The following is a 15351-nucleotide window of genomic DNA, read 5'->3' on the forward strand; positions in this document are numbered from 1 at the left end:
GCTGACAGTCTAATTATTGTACCATCCACTCAACCCAAGACAACCATCCATCAACATCAATGACTGCAAACACTTATTAGCTGCAGAAGTTGCACTGCTGATGCATCTGAAACATTTAAAATTGTCTGACCTTTCTTTGTTTTCCTATAAAACAGGCCACATGGCTGAGATGCACACAGTAAACTGAACTGTTTCATGTCAATTCATGCAAATCCTTTGCTTAACTCAGGTTGAAATATCACATAATCCTGTAGTGACCCAGCCCAGCAGCCCTGATAGCATCACACGCAGAAAAAAGTCAAAAGCTGCAGGAGGTTTTACTTCAGCTAAGCGCAGCATAATTTTTATCCCAGCTTGCTTACATGTTCACTATAAAAATGTTGCCATGCTGATGGTCAGCACAGTGTTACGTCCGTATCTCAAATCGATCTAGAATTAATATTTCGGCTTCTTGTCCGTCTGATTGCTAAAACAATCACCAACAACACAGAAAAACTCATGTGAGAGGAGTTTTTAACCGTGGCATAAAGATGTTATAGTTCCTCATACTTCAAAAGCAGAGATGCATCATCCTGACAAATTTAAAGAGAAGCTAGTTGGTGTGTTAGGAAGTCTGTATTTTAGTAAATCAGAGAAAACTTAAACATGAAAATCCAAAGAACAATCTCACTGCAGTGTCAGCAGTTAGATGCTTCACCGACTAACCAGCATTTCCATCTGTTAGGCTGCAGCAGCTTCATGGCTGGAATTACGTAAGACCCTTTGTCTCAGTTTCACTGCCGTTTTTAATACGGCATGATGATGTGACTCAGTCGATGACATGCCTGCGTGTCGGGTGCTGCGCCCTGATTCATGCAGCATCCTCTGCAGTGCCAGGAGAACATATGAACTGTATGTCGGCAGGTTCAATCTGGCTGGTTACGCTGTCTGACGGGTGCAGCAGCGTTCCAAGGATTTGCCAGTTCTCTGCACAGAAGCAAAGTACATGTGTGGAAACACCTTGTGTCTTTATGAAGGTGTTCATAATTATCTACAAATTTTGTCAACTGATATTTTGCAGCGTGCACGTCAACATTTTTTATTCTTCATTTTGACATTTTAACAGAACATTTAGGTGTTTACCATACCATACCATATGTATTTGTAAAGCACTTTAAAAACAACATACAGCTGACCAAAGTGCTGTAGAGAAACAGCAAGTGAACAAAACAGCTTAAGACAATAAAATAACAATAAAATGGTAAAATAAGACATACATGAAAAAGAAAATAAATAATAATAAAAATAAAACACAAGGACACAGATGACAACTCAGTCTTGTTTAAGGTAAAAAGTTAACAATAACACAACACTTTAGATTGAGACCGAGTTAATAGTCCAGGTACATCAAATAAAATGCTCAAACCGTTTCCAGTTTGAGGTGTTTACATTTATTTAGCTGCAAAAAGAAACACATCCTAATTTCTTACTCACTTTTCACACAGGGTCTTAATCTTCACTGGTGAAAGATACCGAAAAAAAAACTGAAAAATGTTCAGATGCTAACCCTAACCCTAATGTCTAAAAATAAAGCCTGGAACAAGTTTCCCAGGCAAAATTGTTTCCAGGCAAACTGTAAGAGGACTGTCATGCTGTCGCTCAAGGGAAGCTTGTCGTCTGGTTGATGTTGAACACACTGAAACCGAAAACCCTGCTTTCACGGTGTAATATCTTTTTCTGTCTGTTCTTGAAAATTGTAAATCTAAATTATAAATGCATCCTAACTACAGCTTATTTCTCACTGATTGCAACTCATTGACTAATTGGCAGCAACCAGGAGGCGTCCTGATCACCTGCAGTTGTCATTGACAAATCTTTGTGCAGCTTTCTGCAGTCCTGCTTTACCCTCAGAGAGCTGTTGTAGTCGATGCAAAGGATTGCCAGAGGGAATTCAGCCCCACGAGGATCTTGCTTGTCCGTCCCAAATTACCAATACAGCAGCATCTTTCTTCTGCTCCATTCTAAATATTTAAACAAGTACGCCATGCACATACAAATTGTCACATCTTCAAAGCTTGAATGAAGGTTTTCTGATAAAATGAAGCAGCTTCCCTCATTAGCACTCAATAGGCATACTTTACTCGGTGTGTTCAAAAGGATTGGGGTTGTACAGTGTGCACGGGCTGGTGCTGCTGCCGAGCCCCTTCACTGTGCCGGAAAATAGACCGGTACTTATTTAGACATGGAAACAAAGTGACCTTTGGGGCATTTTCAATAAACATCAGTCAGCTGATACGTTCTTAAGTTGACAGTCTGCTTTCATCAACATTTGCATTTCAAGGCTGACAACACTGCACAAGAAAACATTCGTTTATTCATTTTCATTGACCTAAAAGCCACGAGTGGAACCCTCAGAGAGCCTGACAGATGCAATTTACGTCCAAATTTTGCATCCCTTCTTTGACGAATTGCTCATGAAGTATTCATTGCGGCTAGTTGGAGTGCATAGCAAATGAAAGCACGAATTGACCTTTACAGCGATGCTTTTCTGTGCAGCAAAGTATTGTGGAGAAAAAAAAATACTTTGAACTTACTGTACATTCATCTAGAGTAAGAATTAACATACAGTTCAGCGTGAACCACCAAAGTCTATATTAGTCATCACCACATAATGGAATATGGATACCAAGAAGGAGTAAAACAAAAGCTTCATCATATCTGTTACTTTTTTTTTATACTGGTATTAATAAGTTATGAATACAGAACAAACATCTGTAAAGCTGTCAGTCCTGTTTCTCTGGTTGTCACGGCTACTGTGTTTTGTATCTCCTGTGCACGACTGCGTTGGTGCACGTCCATTAAGATCACAATGAGGAATTCCCAAAGATGGCATTGCTTTTCCAACCACTAAGTGATAGAAGTATCCCATCACCATGGTTCAAATATTTCCAGTTTCCAGACTGCTTACTGAGAAATGCCAGGCTGACTCTTACCCCGCCTCTCGCCCAGTGTCTGCTGGGATAGGCTCCAGCTTCCACCCGACCCTCAACTGGACTAATGACTGACTGACAAAACGACTGTTCACACAAAGAAAAGAGCGATCGCATATTTCTTTGTATTTAATTCATTTTGTTTCAACAACAGTAATAAAGATCAATGTTTTTAATGGCTGAGATAATAGATAATTATGTGTTTACAGAAGTTAAAAGGCCACACCATGACTCAGCAAGTAGGATAGCAAAAAAAAAATCATAATCATTGAAAGGACAGAAGATATTCTGTTTACTTTTCAATATCAAAGGCTGTTTTTTATCCAGATATTAACAGGCTGATATCGACCAAGAGTATGCCATCAGTTCAATGCTTCTTTTATACTTTTTTACTTTTACAGCAGCTTCATCTTTCTTGGAAAATAGAAGAAGAAAAGCAGGATGGAGGACTGTTCCTGAAAGGCATTTGTGGGAAAAACAACTTGGAGTACCTGTAGTCCTGAAGGCAATAGAAGGGCTGAATATTGAGCGTGTGCGGAGCTTTGTGAGCTGAAGCAGAAAAAAACTGCGGCTGAGGAAGAGGAAATTTTCACTGGCCATATTTTCCCAGCAGTCATCCCCTGTGTAATAGCTCTGTGATTTACAGCAGTGCACAGTGGGGAGCTCAGAACGGGACTGGGCCACTTTTACACCTCACACACCCATTAGCTGCTCAGTGGAGGGATTTTTTTCCAAAGCACTTTATGGGCATGGGGGTAGGTGGGTATCAATGACAAGAGCTGCTCACAGGCATGATTATCATCATGAGTTGGGAAGGACAAAAGACTGAGGAACTAACACCACAGAGAAATTGTCATGGTTTTTATTATTCAGCCTCATTTCCCCCAATCATCAGGACTCTAATTAATTCCCCTGCGCACCGGGAGATAACTCAAGGACCCAGCTGGCTGCAGAGCAAGCTATTGTCAAATTCTAAATTGAGCAAGTTCCTGTCACTCCACCTTCTTTCTTCCTACGTGTCTTCTTTCTCGTTCTTCTTCTGAAAGTCTCCCAGGGCCCTGCAGGAGAGGAGATACTAGCTCTTATACTTTCACATTCTTGTTTTCTACTGGAGGTCGATCAAATATTCATTTTACTCCCTTTTGTCTGTTACTGGATATCATCTTTTCAGTGGTGAAGAGGTTTGGTTCCTGTGTATGCCAGCACCGGCCCTCTGCGAGAACGCAAGCCACCGTATTGCTCTGGCATCGTATGTCAAACCGTCTACGTATGATAAATCAATGCAGATATTCCCTTAATATATGGCTTTTCATGACTCAAACAAAGTGCAGTAAGGTTTCACATATTTAGGGTGTCTGGCATGATGGATTAAACAAGTGCCGTACTTTAAAATTGAAATTTGATTACTTAACTGAAACAACTGGGTTATATTTTCTGAAACTGTCACGTTGCTTTGAGAGTCATTTATAAAACAAACTCCCCTGTTTTCACGCCCCGTGTTCTGATGGATTTACTATGCCTGAGTGAAAAGAACCAGTCAAAGCCAGGCTTTGTGCAAATATTTGTAACTGGGCAGAAAAAAACCAGGCTTTGGATTAGTCCTAACGTACAGCAGGTTCTGGGGTTAAAAATGTCCAGCCCGACACACCTGGCTGATGAAGACCCTTCCTATTTCTGCTAGGGACAGCAGAGCTACAAGAATTATGATTTGCAGCAGCCAATTCAGCTGAATAAATAACCCACGTTAATGTAGAATGGGTTTGTTTCCCATCATTAACTGGAATTGTGTCTGCCCAGATACCCACATTTTCAACATGTCGGATGTTTAAGTCTGTAGAAAATGGTTTCCTCTAGCAGAGCTGAAGCACAGCAGAGAGAGTTTATAGACCTGTAGCTAAGGCTAACTTGCTCTACACGTACCATTTGCTTTGAAGTCTTCACTAATTTGTGTTGCTGAAGCCAGGGAGCCTAAGTGCTGGTCCTCGAGGACCAGTGCTGCAGGTTTTACAAGTATTCCTGCTGGAACACAGCATGAGTTTTATTTTGGCTCCCATTTTAACAGACTGAATCATTTCACACCAGCTGCATGAAGCATCCAGCTGTGAGTTTAGCATCATGGAAGCAGTTTGCAGCAAACTGGACAAACATTTGTTGTGATAATGCTCGTTTTAGTGCGTCAACATAATGCTGTCATACAACATGTAGTTTACCTGTCATGATGCAAACTAATTATGATTCATTTTGACTTTCAGTAAACTTCTGCAACTGAATGTGGCTTTTCTGAAGTTGCAGCTGAGCTCGCTGTGTTAAAACGATTGTGCAGACAGTTGATGCCCAGCAGCAGGAAGCTTTGTCCCATATGAAGATGGTCAAATCCTGTTACTTCTGACTGCTTAATTACAGTAAATAATATTTTACAAACAAGATCATATATTTTACCATCCAGATCTATAAATGTCCCAGGTTTGCAAAAGCTGCAATATTTGAATGAGCTGTCGTCCTGATGGAGGAAGACTATTCTGCGCTGTCAAGTTGTTTTCTCTTGGGGTTGGTTTTAGGGCAATAACAATAAATGTTCAAGTTGCAGTAATTCAGGGATCAATTGACCAACAACATCTATTTAAATTGAATATTATTTATTCATTATCTTAACTGCTTAATCCGATGAAGGGTCGTGGGGAAGCTGGAGCCTATCCCAGCTGTCTTTGGACGAAAGGCAGGGAACACCCTGGACAGCTCACCAGTTCATCGCAGGACCACACAGAGACAAACAACCACTCACTCCTATGGGCCTCCAGCATTGGGTGTTTTGTCTGTGTTGTGCTGAAGTAAGAATAAACACAGACGGTGCAGAACGTTACTGGATATGTCTGCATGTGCAACAAGTATGTTCCAGCCCTCATGGGCAAGCAGCTGCTGCACACATTTTGGTCCACTCCGTCCTCTTCATCCATCTGATTGTCCTCATCTGCAACTGTGTTTTTTTAGTGATTTCCTCATCAGGTTCTCCTTGTCACTGCGCTGGGGTCTGAAATGAAAAGACTGAAGCGAGAACATTCAGACATTGTACTGCTTCATGAGGTCGTAGTAACATTAACATGTCATTGTCCAGAATGAATTCCAACATAAACAACGATGGCTTACAAATTACATAGATTATTGTAAATTCATAGAAACTAAACAGATTGGAGTATTTATAAGAATATTTCTATAGCTGAAGTAAATATTAAATAGATCAAAGTTATCAGCATGTAAGCGCAGCAACGCTGGCTTCTGGAATCATATGAAAGCAGAATTAATATCATTATTAGACATTAAATAGTTTTCCATTAAATTGATCTAAACATTGCTGTTTTGTTTTGAAACAGTTGTTTTGTTGTTTCTTTATTGTCATTGTTTTGAAAACAATAAAGATGATCTATATATCACATGGTAATAAAAGTAGTGATTTACACTTAAGGATGTATCCTGTCATGATCCAGTCTCATGACCAGAAAATGGATATTGGCGTCATAATGGTGTTATTGATTTCAGTATTATTTCTAGTATCCATCCCTACTTCAAGTAGTTACAAACCAGAAAGGTACCATTTGGCTGTTCCCTGTGAACAATCATGGCCATGTAGACTTTGCCAACTTGCTTCTATTTTTTTTTTTTTTTTTTTTTTTTTTTTTTTTTTGCGTGTGCTGGAGAAAGCATCTTCAGCCTCCACTGTGATTTCCCCCAGTCATCTATTATCAGCCATAAAAAGCAGGACAGCAGTTCTTTTGCATGGTGGATTATTAGATGTAAATCTCTCCAGCACTCCGGCGTTGTACAGTGAAATTGTTTGGGACAGGTGACTTCTCCCAACGCAGACAATCAGCTACAACACAGCTGGAGCGAGCGAGGGCTGTTTATCATGAGGAGGGAATTAACTTCAAAGGGATTTGAAAATGTCCATGTAGAATGTAGGCACGAGGATGAATTATGCATGAAAAACGCCTCACTAGAGTAATGTGCTGACACAATTTGTCACACGCCACGGGAATGCATAAGTCATAGGGCAGCCACGTTGGGGGAGTTGATGTAGTCAGGTTGTGTTGTCGTTCTGGGGCACTGGAGGCTCTGCAGCTGTGTAATCTACACTATCTGCAATGTGAATTACTTAAGAGACTCATGCGACTGTTATTTGGAACTTTTTATAAGCGTATATCTTTATAAAGATTGCTTATGTCCCACAGTAAACTTGTAAGCGTGTGGAATATTTGTAGCGCTTGAAGGTTTGGATCAAAGCAGGAATTCTGCTCAAGCTCCTTTAAAAGTCTGTCCCACTGTCAGAGTGGAAATATTCATGTGACAGCCGATGATTTAATGGAGTGGAAAACAAACAGCAGCAACGACTTTCAGATCCCCAGACAATGTTTTTCTTCCACTGCAGAAAGAAATACTTAATCCCCCAGACATGCCGCCAGCAGATGTGTGCAGGTATACTTGTGTTTTGCATTAAATTTTGATTAGTTGAGACATTTAGCAGTGAATTCAGGGATTAATCTGTTAGAAATGCTTATTGGCAATGTATGAGATACAGTGTTGTGCTTGAGAAGCAACAGATACTCCTTCTCATCCATCCAGCAGTAGTTAATATTGTATATTTTATCTTACACATCAGTAAAAATATGCAAATGCATTGGTTCCATTAAAGCCACCAAAAGCAGAAGCCTGTTTAAAGGTCCATTTGGTTCTGAGGAACTGGTAGCTTGTCTGTCCTGACTGTGCAGGATATAAAGAATGTGGACACACACACACACGCACACACACACTATGTTTTCAATGGGACATCTTTATATCTTTTGCATTTCAGCAAGTTGTATTGTTGTTTTGTACTTCTGTACATCTTACACCACTTGCAGAAGTGCTTCGTACACAAGGAGCCTCGTGTTAGTTCAGATAATCGCTGTAGTCAGTACTTACAAGCCTCTGTGAGACACTTTGCTCATTAAGTACCTTAAATGGTTTTACAAGAGGAGAATAACCAAACCACATGTTAAACTCTGACAAGGATCTTACAGTGATATGAGAAAAAGTACTTGTTACTTTTAATTCTAAGACTAGATGTAGTACTGTGTAGTAGTTTTTTCTCTGTCTCTTCGGACTGCGTCATCCAGTGGCGGAGTTACATGACCTTTTTTCCCCCTATGATCCTAATGTATCTCTGTTCTTATCTGTTATAAGGCGGCACCCGTGAAAAACTGGCAGCATGGCCTGAGCTTAAGCTTGGTTCAGTATTCTGTTGTCATTAATGTTACATGTCTGCATGTCAAATCTTGGACGAGCTGACTTGAACTTTGAATTTCCCCTCGGGGATGAATAAAGTATCTTTGATCTTTATCTTTGAACTAGGGGTGGGACTCGATTGAAAAAGTGTATCTAATTAATTAGAACAGACTGACTGGATCCTTTATAACACCTTTGTACCACCTTGATGCTTTTCTTTTTTAAGCCCAAATCATCAGCTCTCCACCACTGTGCTTGGCAACTAGCATTAACCGTGCTTTGTGACCAGACATCTCCATTTTAGTCTTATCTGTCCGTTTCAAATGTCCATCTATCCATCCATCCATTTTTTTTTACCTTGGTCCAAATCAGGGTCATGGTAGCTGGAGTCTGTCCCAGCAATCACTGGGCGAGAGGCAGGTACACCCTGGACAGTTCGCCAGTCCATCACAGCCTTTTCAGATGCATCTTTGCAAACCTAGAACGCACGGCCATCTTAATTTTAGTTTTCTTCCAAACAAGCTACACATGTTCAGTGTTTTTCTAATTGTGCTATTGAACTGTGGCCCATAGAGTCTGAGGCGTTATGTATTTTTCCTTCGTGTTGCACAGTTTGTCCTTGAGCTGAACTTTTTAGAACATCCACCTCTGGGAAAATTGGCAACCATTTTAAATATTTCCTCTGATTAATTATGCTTGCTGTTGAATGATCAACTCCAAATAGTTGGGAAATGTTGTTATAACCCTTCCCAGACTGATGGGTTGCAGTAACTGCTCCTGTTTTATCATTGCTTTGTGCACCACGTGTGTTCTGTATTAAACAGTGCATATACTCTGTTTTTATAATGTCAGCTAGCATAAACATAAAAATATTAAATTGAACACCATTAACCCACCAGAAAGCCGTCTGTCCGACACCTTGAGTGCTGCAGAGATCAAATTTCCATCCTGTTGTTAGCCAGGCAACTACACGGTATGTTGACCGCACAAATAAAGAATGTAAGTACAGGTCTCAGAGGTAGCTTGGATGCAGCTGGAGGCTGTGAGATTGCTCACTGGTGTAATGAGGTGCTAAATTAAACAAATAGAACTCAGCTCCCAGGAGCTGCATGGGTGCAGCAAGTTTAAATTCAGGTTTGCTATCTGCTTCTTTTCAAATGAAACCTGGCTTCATGTTAGTTGAAATGATGGAGAAAGTAATGATGGAGAGGTAACCAAGTGACTGAATGAGATCATGATACTGTACACACTCAAAAATAGAGGTAGCAGCTTGTACCTAAAAAGGTACAAATGCTTGTCACTGGGGGTGTACTCTTTTGAGAGACATTTCTGTACCCTTTAGTCTATTTTTGTACCTTATCAAGTTCAACCTCACCTTATCAAGTTATGTTTTTTATGTTTTCCACAGCATTAGGCCTGGTCCATGCAACTTAGCAATGTTATCTTATCTTTAATCTAGAAATAATCTTCAAAAACTCAAAATACTGACCACTTAGTTTGCAGCATCTGACCTTCATTGTCTGGTGTAGTAAATGACTGTTAAGTAGTACTACTGTCATCACTCAACTCTGCTCTAGTTTGTAACATTACAGCCATTAACATTACATTTTTCAATGCTGCAGGTACCCTTATGGTCGAAATGGTACAAATTTGTACTTTGTCACTTTGAACCCTTTTTCGTACTCTGAAGGTGTGCTTCTGGTCTCTTAAAGACCTGTATTGTACTTTTGAGAGAACATTTCTTTATAGGTACATAAATGTCCTTTTCTTGTACCTCTATTTTTGAGAGTGTATGCATCATGAAGAAAGTTCCACAGAATCACGAGTGAACACAACGGACAGATTTTCTTTAAAGCAGCGATAGCTTTCAGCTGCAGAAGAAAATCTCTTCTTCTGTTCGTTTTTATGACTTAAGTTGATGTTCATAAACCAGAGCTGAGATGTGACAGTAGTTCTGCTTGTCTGGTCTGTAATCTTGGCTCATCAGTTAAAGCAACAAAGTATTGTGTTGATGTGACTAAAGCAGAAATATATCTCGTGTGTTAGCTGAAATGATGAAAGATGAGACTTAGCCGCCACTGTGATGCTGCCGTGAGTAAGTTATGCTTGAATATACAGGTTTAATTGTTTTTAAGTAACCAAACAAACTCGTACACAGTTTAGGATTAATTTGCTAATTTACAGAAAATGACCAGAAAGGCTCGCTTGCAGCTCACTTATGCACACAAAACACAGCTGCAGAACTATCCAATCCCCTTTGCAACATGTTAAAAATGTGCCACAGGCGAAATAATTAGTCATGCATTAGTTTAGTCTGTATTGTAATGGATCGCATCATCACCCAGTCACAGCACCAGTCACACTTAAGTCAATAATTCTTTCCCTCTCCCACTATATATGACAAACAGTCATAATTACGTCATTGTTAATCAATAACAAACAGAAAAAAAATGGTAAATGCTTCATTAAGCTTTCCAGAAAAAAGTTCTTATCTCGTATTCCTGGAAAACCCGAGCCTCTAACACACAAACTTTACCCTCAGTTCGTCATCTAAGCTTCACAACCTGCTTCTTCGCTGCCTTTGAAATGTTTGTGGATGATTTAAAGCATCATGCATAGCAGTTTTTATAAAGTAAGAATACATACAGAGAATGCTGTATTTGTTTAGTTAAGAGAGGGAAAATCCCCCATAGGCTCCTGTCTCAGAGTTGCACAGTAAAACCTGACAGCTGGTTCAAGAGCAGAGTTATCTCCCACACATCATCAGTTTCTCATTAAGCCGTGAATATGACACCCAGCATCTTGGTTATTTCTTCTGTAATATTCCCTACAAACATATGCCAAGTCTGCCATAACAGTTTAAGGAGAGTCAAGTCCTGATTCTGGACAGATTTTCTTTAAAGCAGGGAGACGTTCGTCTGAAAGGAAAGCTTATTATCCTTTCTCTGCTTTAACTTGACAACATTTCCTTTGTCCACTTATATGAGTTCTTAAAGTTCAAGGTTAAAAGATCCAGTAGCTTCAGAAGCAGCTGATGCCAGGAGGTGAACACTATTCTGCCACATGAAACTTTCCAGGAAAATGAGCCGTTGTGTGTAGCTGTTTAGTTGTTACAGGACAGGCGCAGTGGGACGCTCCTGATGCAAAGCAGACTGTGATTGCTCTGCTTAGATCACCTAAAGACAACATGCAACTCCCATTACAATGGCAGTGAAACCACACTCATTATGCATAGCTAAAAAAGACAGCCATGTTTCCAGCACTGGTTTACACTGTCATGGTATATCCACACTGGGACACACTCCCAGTTTGCTCCCTGTGCTCATGAAGAAGGAGCTTAGTTTGTTCTGAGACAGGAAAGCTTGAAGCTGTAAACATATCAGACCTGCACACTGTGTGATGATGAGTAATAGTCCATCATCTTGTTAATCTTTTGGATGTGTGATTTATAAAAGGCCTTCTTACAAGATTAATTCATGCAGCAATCATGATTAGACACAAATATTGTGCTAGAAGTGTTAAAACAAATGGGAAATGTTGAAAATGAGCAACAAAATCATGTAAAAAGATAAGAACAGATAAATCCTGCTTCTTATAACCATTATCGTGTTCCAAATTCAGCACCAAACGTATTATCGCCACAGCTTCAGGGGGTTTTCAGCTTTGAGTAAAAGTGCTAAAAGTAATCACCTGATACTATTGGAAGATTTCTCCCCCTTGTAGATTTAATTTCATGTTGCTTGAGAAATGGAACAAAAGTTTGCTGATAGTACAGCCATCCAGCCTGTGCAGGTTTTTCATTCAGCAGAATGGTTCAATTTTCTAAAGGTCATCCCAAATAATCCGCAAATGTTCTGCTGTTGGCATCTCAGACGTGCATTTTGTGACATTTGTGACTGAGAAAATGCAAGGCCAACAGGGAAACTATCAATAATCCATTTTTCATCCAGGTTTTGAATAGAAATGCAGTCAGGATTGTTCCGAGATCAGCAGCTTTTCTTGTATTGTTGCTGGACAATTATACAGAAAAGTGTCGGCCTGTCAGTAATTTGCCTAAATAACTAAGTTTAATTAGTAACTTAGTTATTTAGGCAAATTACTGACAGGCCCTCTGACAGGCCGACACGAGATGGATGAGCTCCAACATATCAACCTGATCTTGCTACAAACTTTAGGGACTAAAACTGACAGAGTATCTTGTTAAGTTTCACTGCAAAATAGTTTTGTCTTTTGTTTTTCTTTTGTGATTGCTGTACTCATACACAGGTGGGAAGGGGTGGCAACGGCCCCCTACTGCCTCTACAACGTAACGTAGGAGCCTCTGCTACAGGTTGTAAGCATAGACTGTATATAAAAGATGACGTCATCCGTAGGTTTCTGCAGAGCTGAATTGAAGCTCATTGGATGGTTCCCACAGTGGCCATCTTGGCAGCGTCATGCTTGTCGTCGCTCCAGGAAAATACTAAAATGAGCAAAAAGTTAGAGATGAGAGGGGAATTGTAAGCGTGGGAGTGGATGTTTGACATCTATCAAACTCTGACTTGCCTGTAGCTAAAAAATAACTGAGCTAACCCTGAGCTAACAGGAGCTAACAAGAGCTAACTAGCTAGCAAAGGTAGCCTGGCTAAAGCTAAATTACGCTGTTAAGCATAAAAAAAAAAAAAAAAACATGGTTATGCTACACTCTGCCTTCTTGCAGCAGGATATCAGGTAGCTGTCAATCAAAAGGACACGCTGCTAATTTTGAGATGAAATTACTTCTACCTAAAAGATTTTTTGGTCCCAGGCTTTAAACCTGTTTATTTCTGCTGTGAATTTGGCCTTTTTAACATGGAAGTCAATGTTGATTTTTGTCTGTTTTAATCCCCTAGTGGATGTGGGGTGAACAACAATTTTTGGCACATCCTCATAGGCTTCACCTTTAACCGCCGCAGGTTGCTACTTGGTTATAAGTAATTCCTTCAAAGGTACATAGAAGAAGAAAGTACACATGTACACAGTGTTGACCAATAGTGCAGTCATTGCTGTCCCAGAAGCCACTTGATCCACTCAGAGATGAAAATGTGTTTATTTCTGGAAGAAATTTGGCCAATGACCATCGCTGCCCCATCACAACTTGTGTCCCGTTTCACCACCAGATGTCAGTCGTTTTTGCAGACTGCATCTTAAAGTTGCACAAGATGATAAAAATGCAGACTTCTCGTTGTGTAGCTGCCTGCTTGGCTTCGCTCCTGATGCTTTAAACTGAGAGCGCCCTGAATACCGTCTGCTGCAGATACATTACATAACCACTAGGAAAAAACTAAATATATGAAGATTGTTTTGTGTCTTTTTGTTGTTGCTTTGTGTCTTCCTGTATTTTAAGTGTAAACTCCAGAGGAAAAGTGATGATGATTAGTCTGTATCTAACCCTATATCCACCCAGACGGATGCTTGATTGCATTAACATCACTGTTACTCAGAGGAAAACGAAAGTCATCCAGTCTGTTAAATAAGACTTCAGGAAAATACGTAATCACCCACTGACATTTCCCTTCTTCCTCTTATTGTCTAACAGTCTGAAGAACCAGATATGTGTCCAGTGAGCGCAGGACGACCATGAAAACCAACTACTGGATTGATGTCAGACAAGCTGTGGTCAGCTTGCCCTGCTTTTTCTGCCTCTGCCCTGCTCCGATCTCCTCAACATCATTTCAGTCTCTTTCTCACTCACTTCCAGTCTCTCCTGGCTGAGTCTGTTCTGGCTGCCTGACGAGGAGGAACACAAAGAGACTGGTTTGGAACGCTCCAGCACGACATCAGCTCTCTTCCTATCAGAAATAACAAGTTGCTTCACATCAGCAGACACACTTTAAGTCATTGCGCTTTTGATTTGTATTCTGTGTTTTCCTCCTAGTCTGAAAGCATTTAGGTGGATCGGAAACACAGCAGCCTTTCTATAGAAATGCATGGACTTCATTTATTTTCACAGGGAGTTACAGCGACTGTACAATGAATTAAGAGATAAGAATACAGGGGTTTGTCTGCTCTTACTTGAATGAAAGGTGGTATATTCATTTGAAATGTGTTGTTGGTATGAATAATTATGTGTACATTACAACCATGGCTACATTACTCTCTTTCCTCTCAATGTCTGAATGGCAGGCATAGTGTAACTTTGTGTTTATTGCATACAGTACAGTTTTGGAGTGGACCTAAATCCCCTTGTGGCCTAATGTGGGTTGAAAGCAATAAAAACACTGGCTGGTGTCTTGCTGTGTTGTAAAACTATTAGACCCGGTGTAAAAGAAGAGTTATTTCGTGTTCAGTATAGAAAAACATGGAGTGTCTTGTAGGGTGGCAGCATGTACAAACAGATCCGAGGGAAACATTTCATGTCAAGTCAACCAAGAGTTCCTACCTCAATGTTTTATTTCTCTCTTTTTTCTGGTGAAAGATAAACTCACATAAATGATTCCCAAAATTAAAGTCATGGGAGGATTTTAACCAATTTAGAATCATGTTTACAGACAGAAAATAAAAAAAATAAAATGCCTCATTTTTCGGAAACGTTTGATTTGCATTATTAGTCATAAAATAAAACAAAATGGCCTTTTTTTTTTTTCAATTTTTTTAAACAGATTTTCAATATGTAAAACGTATATATGTAAAAATATCCATCTGGAATGTTTATTTTTGGTGGTTTAATTGGACACAAACCAAACAAAAGTAGTTTGTATTTTTAGAAAGATAAAAATTGTGTGATGATTAACAATGTGGATATTACAAGATGCTTTCTCATGATGAATACTCCAGGTTGTGCTGCTGAGGAAATCTCTGTTATAGTTTGATTTTTATAATTCACAAGTCCTGATTAAATGCACCAACAGAAGGAGACCAATGATGTTTATGTAATCAATTTATCCTAAGCTTGTCAGCTTCTAAATTTGGTCAAATTAGACAAAAATGATGAATTCCTCCCCCAATCCTATACACACACACACACACACACACACACAAACACAATGTCTCTTTTTCCTCATGCTTACTCTTTGTTTTTATCTATATTGCATTTTGCTTGCTTTGACCATCTTGTACAAGACACAGACTTCTGGCAATGAAGCAAAGGCTTCAAAATGAAGTGTAA

General features: G+C 39.7%; 1 protein-coding gene across 1 annotated transcript in view; it reads left to right on the forward strand.

The window, feature by feature from the left end:
• Positions 1–13840, forward strand: part of zmat4a (zinc finger, matrin-type 4a) — a 187788-nt gene extending 173948 nt beyond the window's left edge. Inside the window, 1 exon segment of the mRNA XM_079252005.1 lies at positions 13783–13840. Within this exon segment, the coding sequence (XP_079108131.1) occupies positions 13783–13810 (28 nt within the window). The 3' untranslated portion in view covers positions 13811–13840.
• The last annotated feature ends 1511 nt before the right edge of the window (positions 13841–15351 follow it).

The sequence above is a fragment of the Telmatherina bonti genome, assembly GCF_933228915.1.
Source record: "Telmatherina bonti genome assembly, chromosome: 13".
Lineage (NCBI taxonomy): Eukaryota > Metazoa > Chordata > Actinopteri > Atheriniformes > Telmatherinidae > Telmatherina > Telmatherina bonti.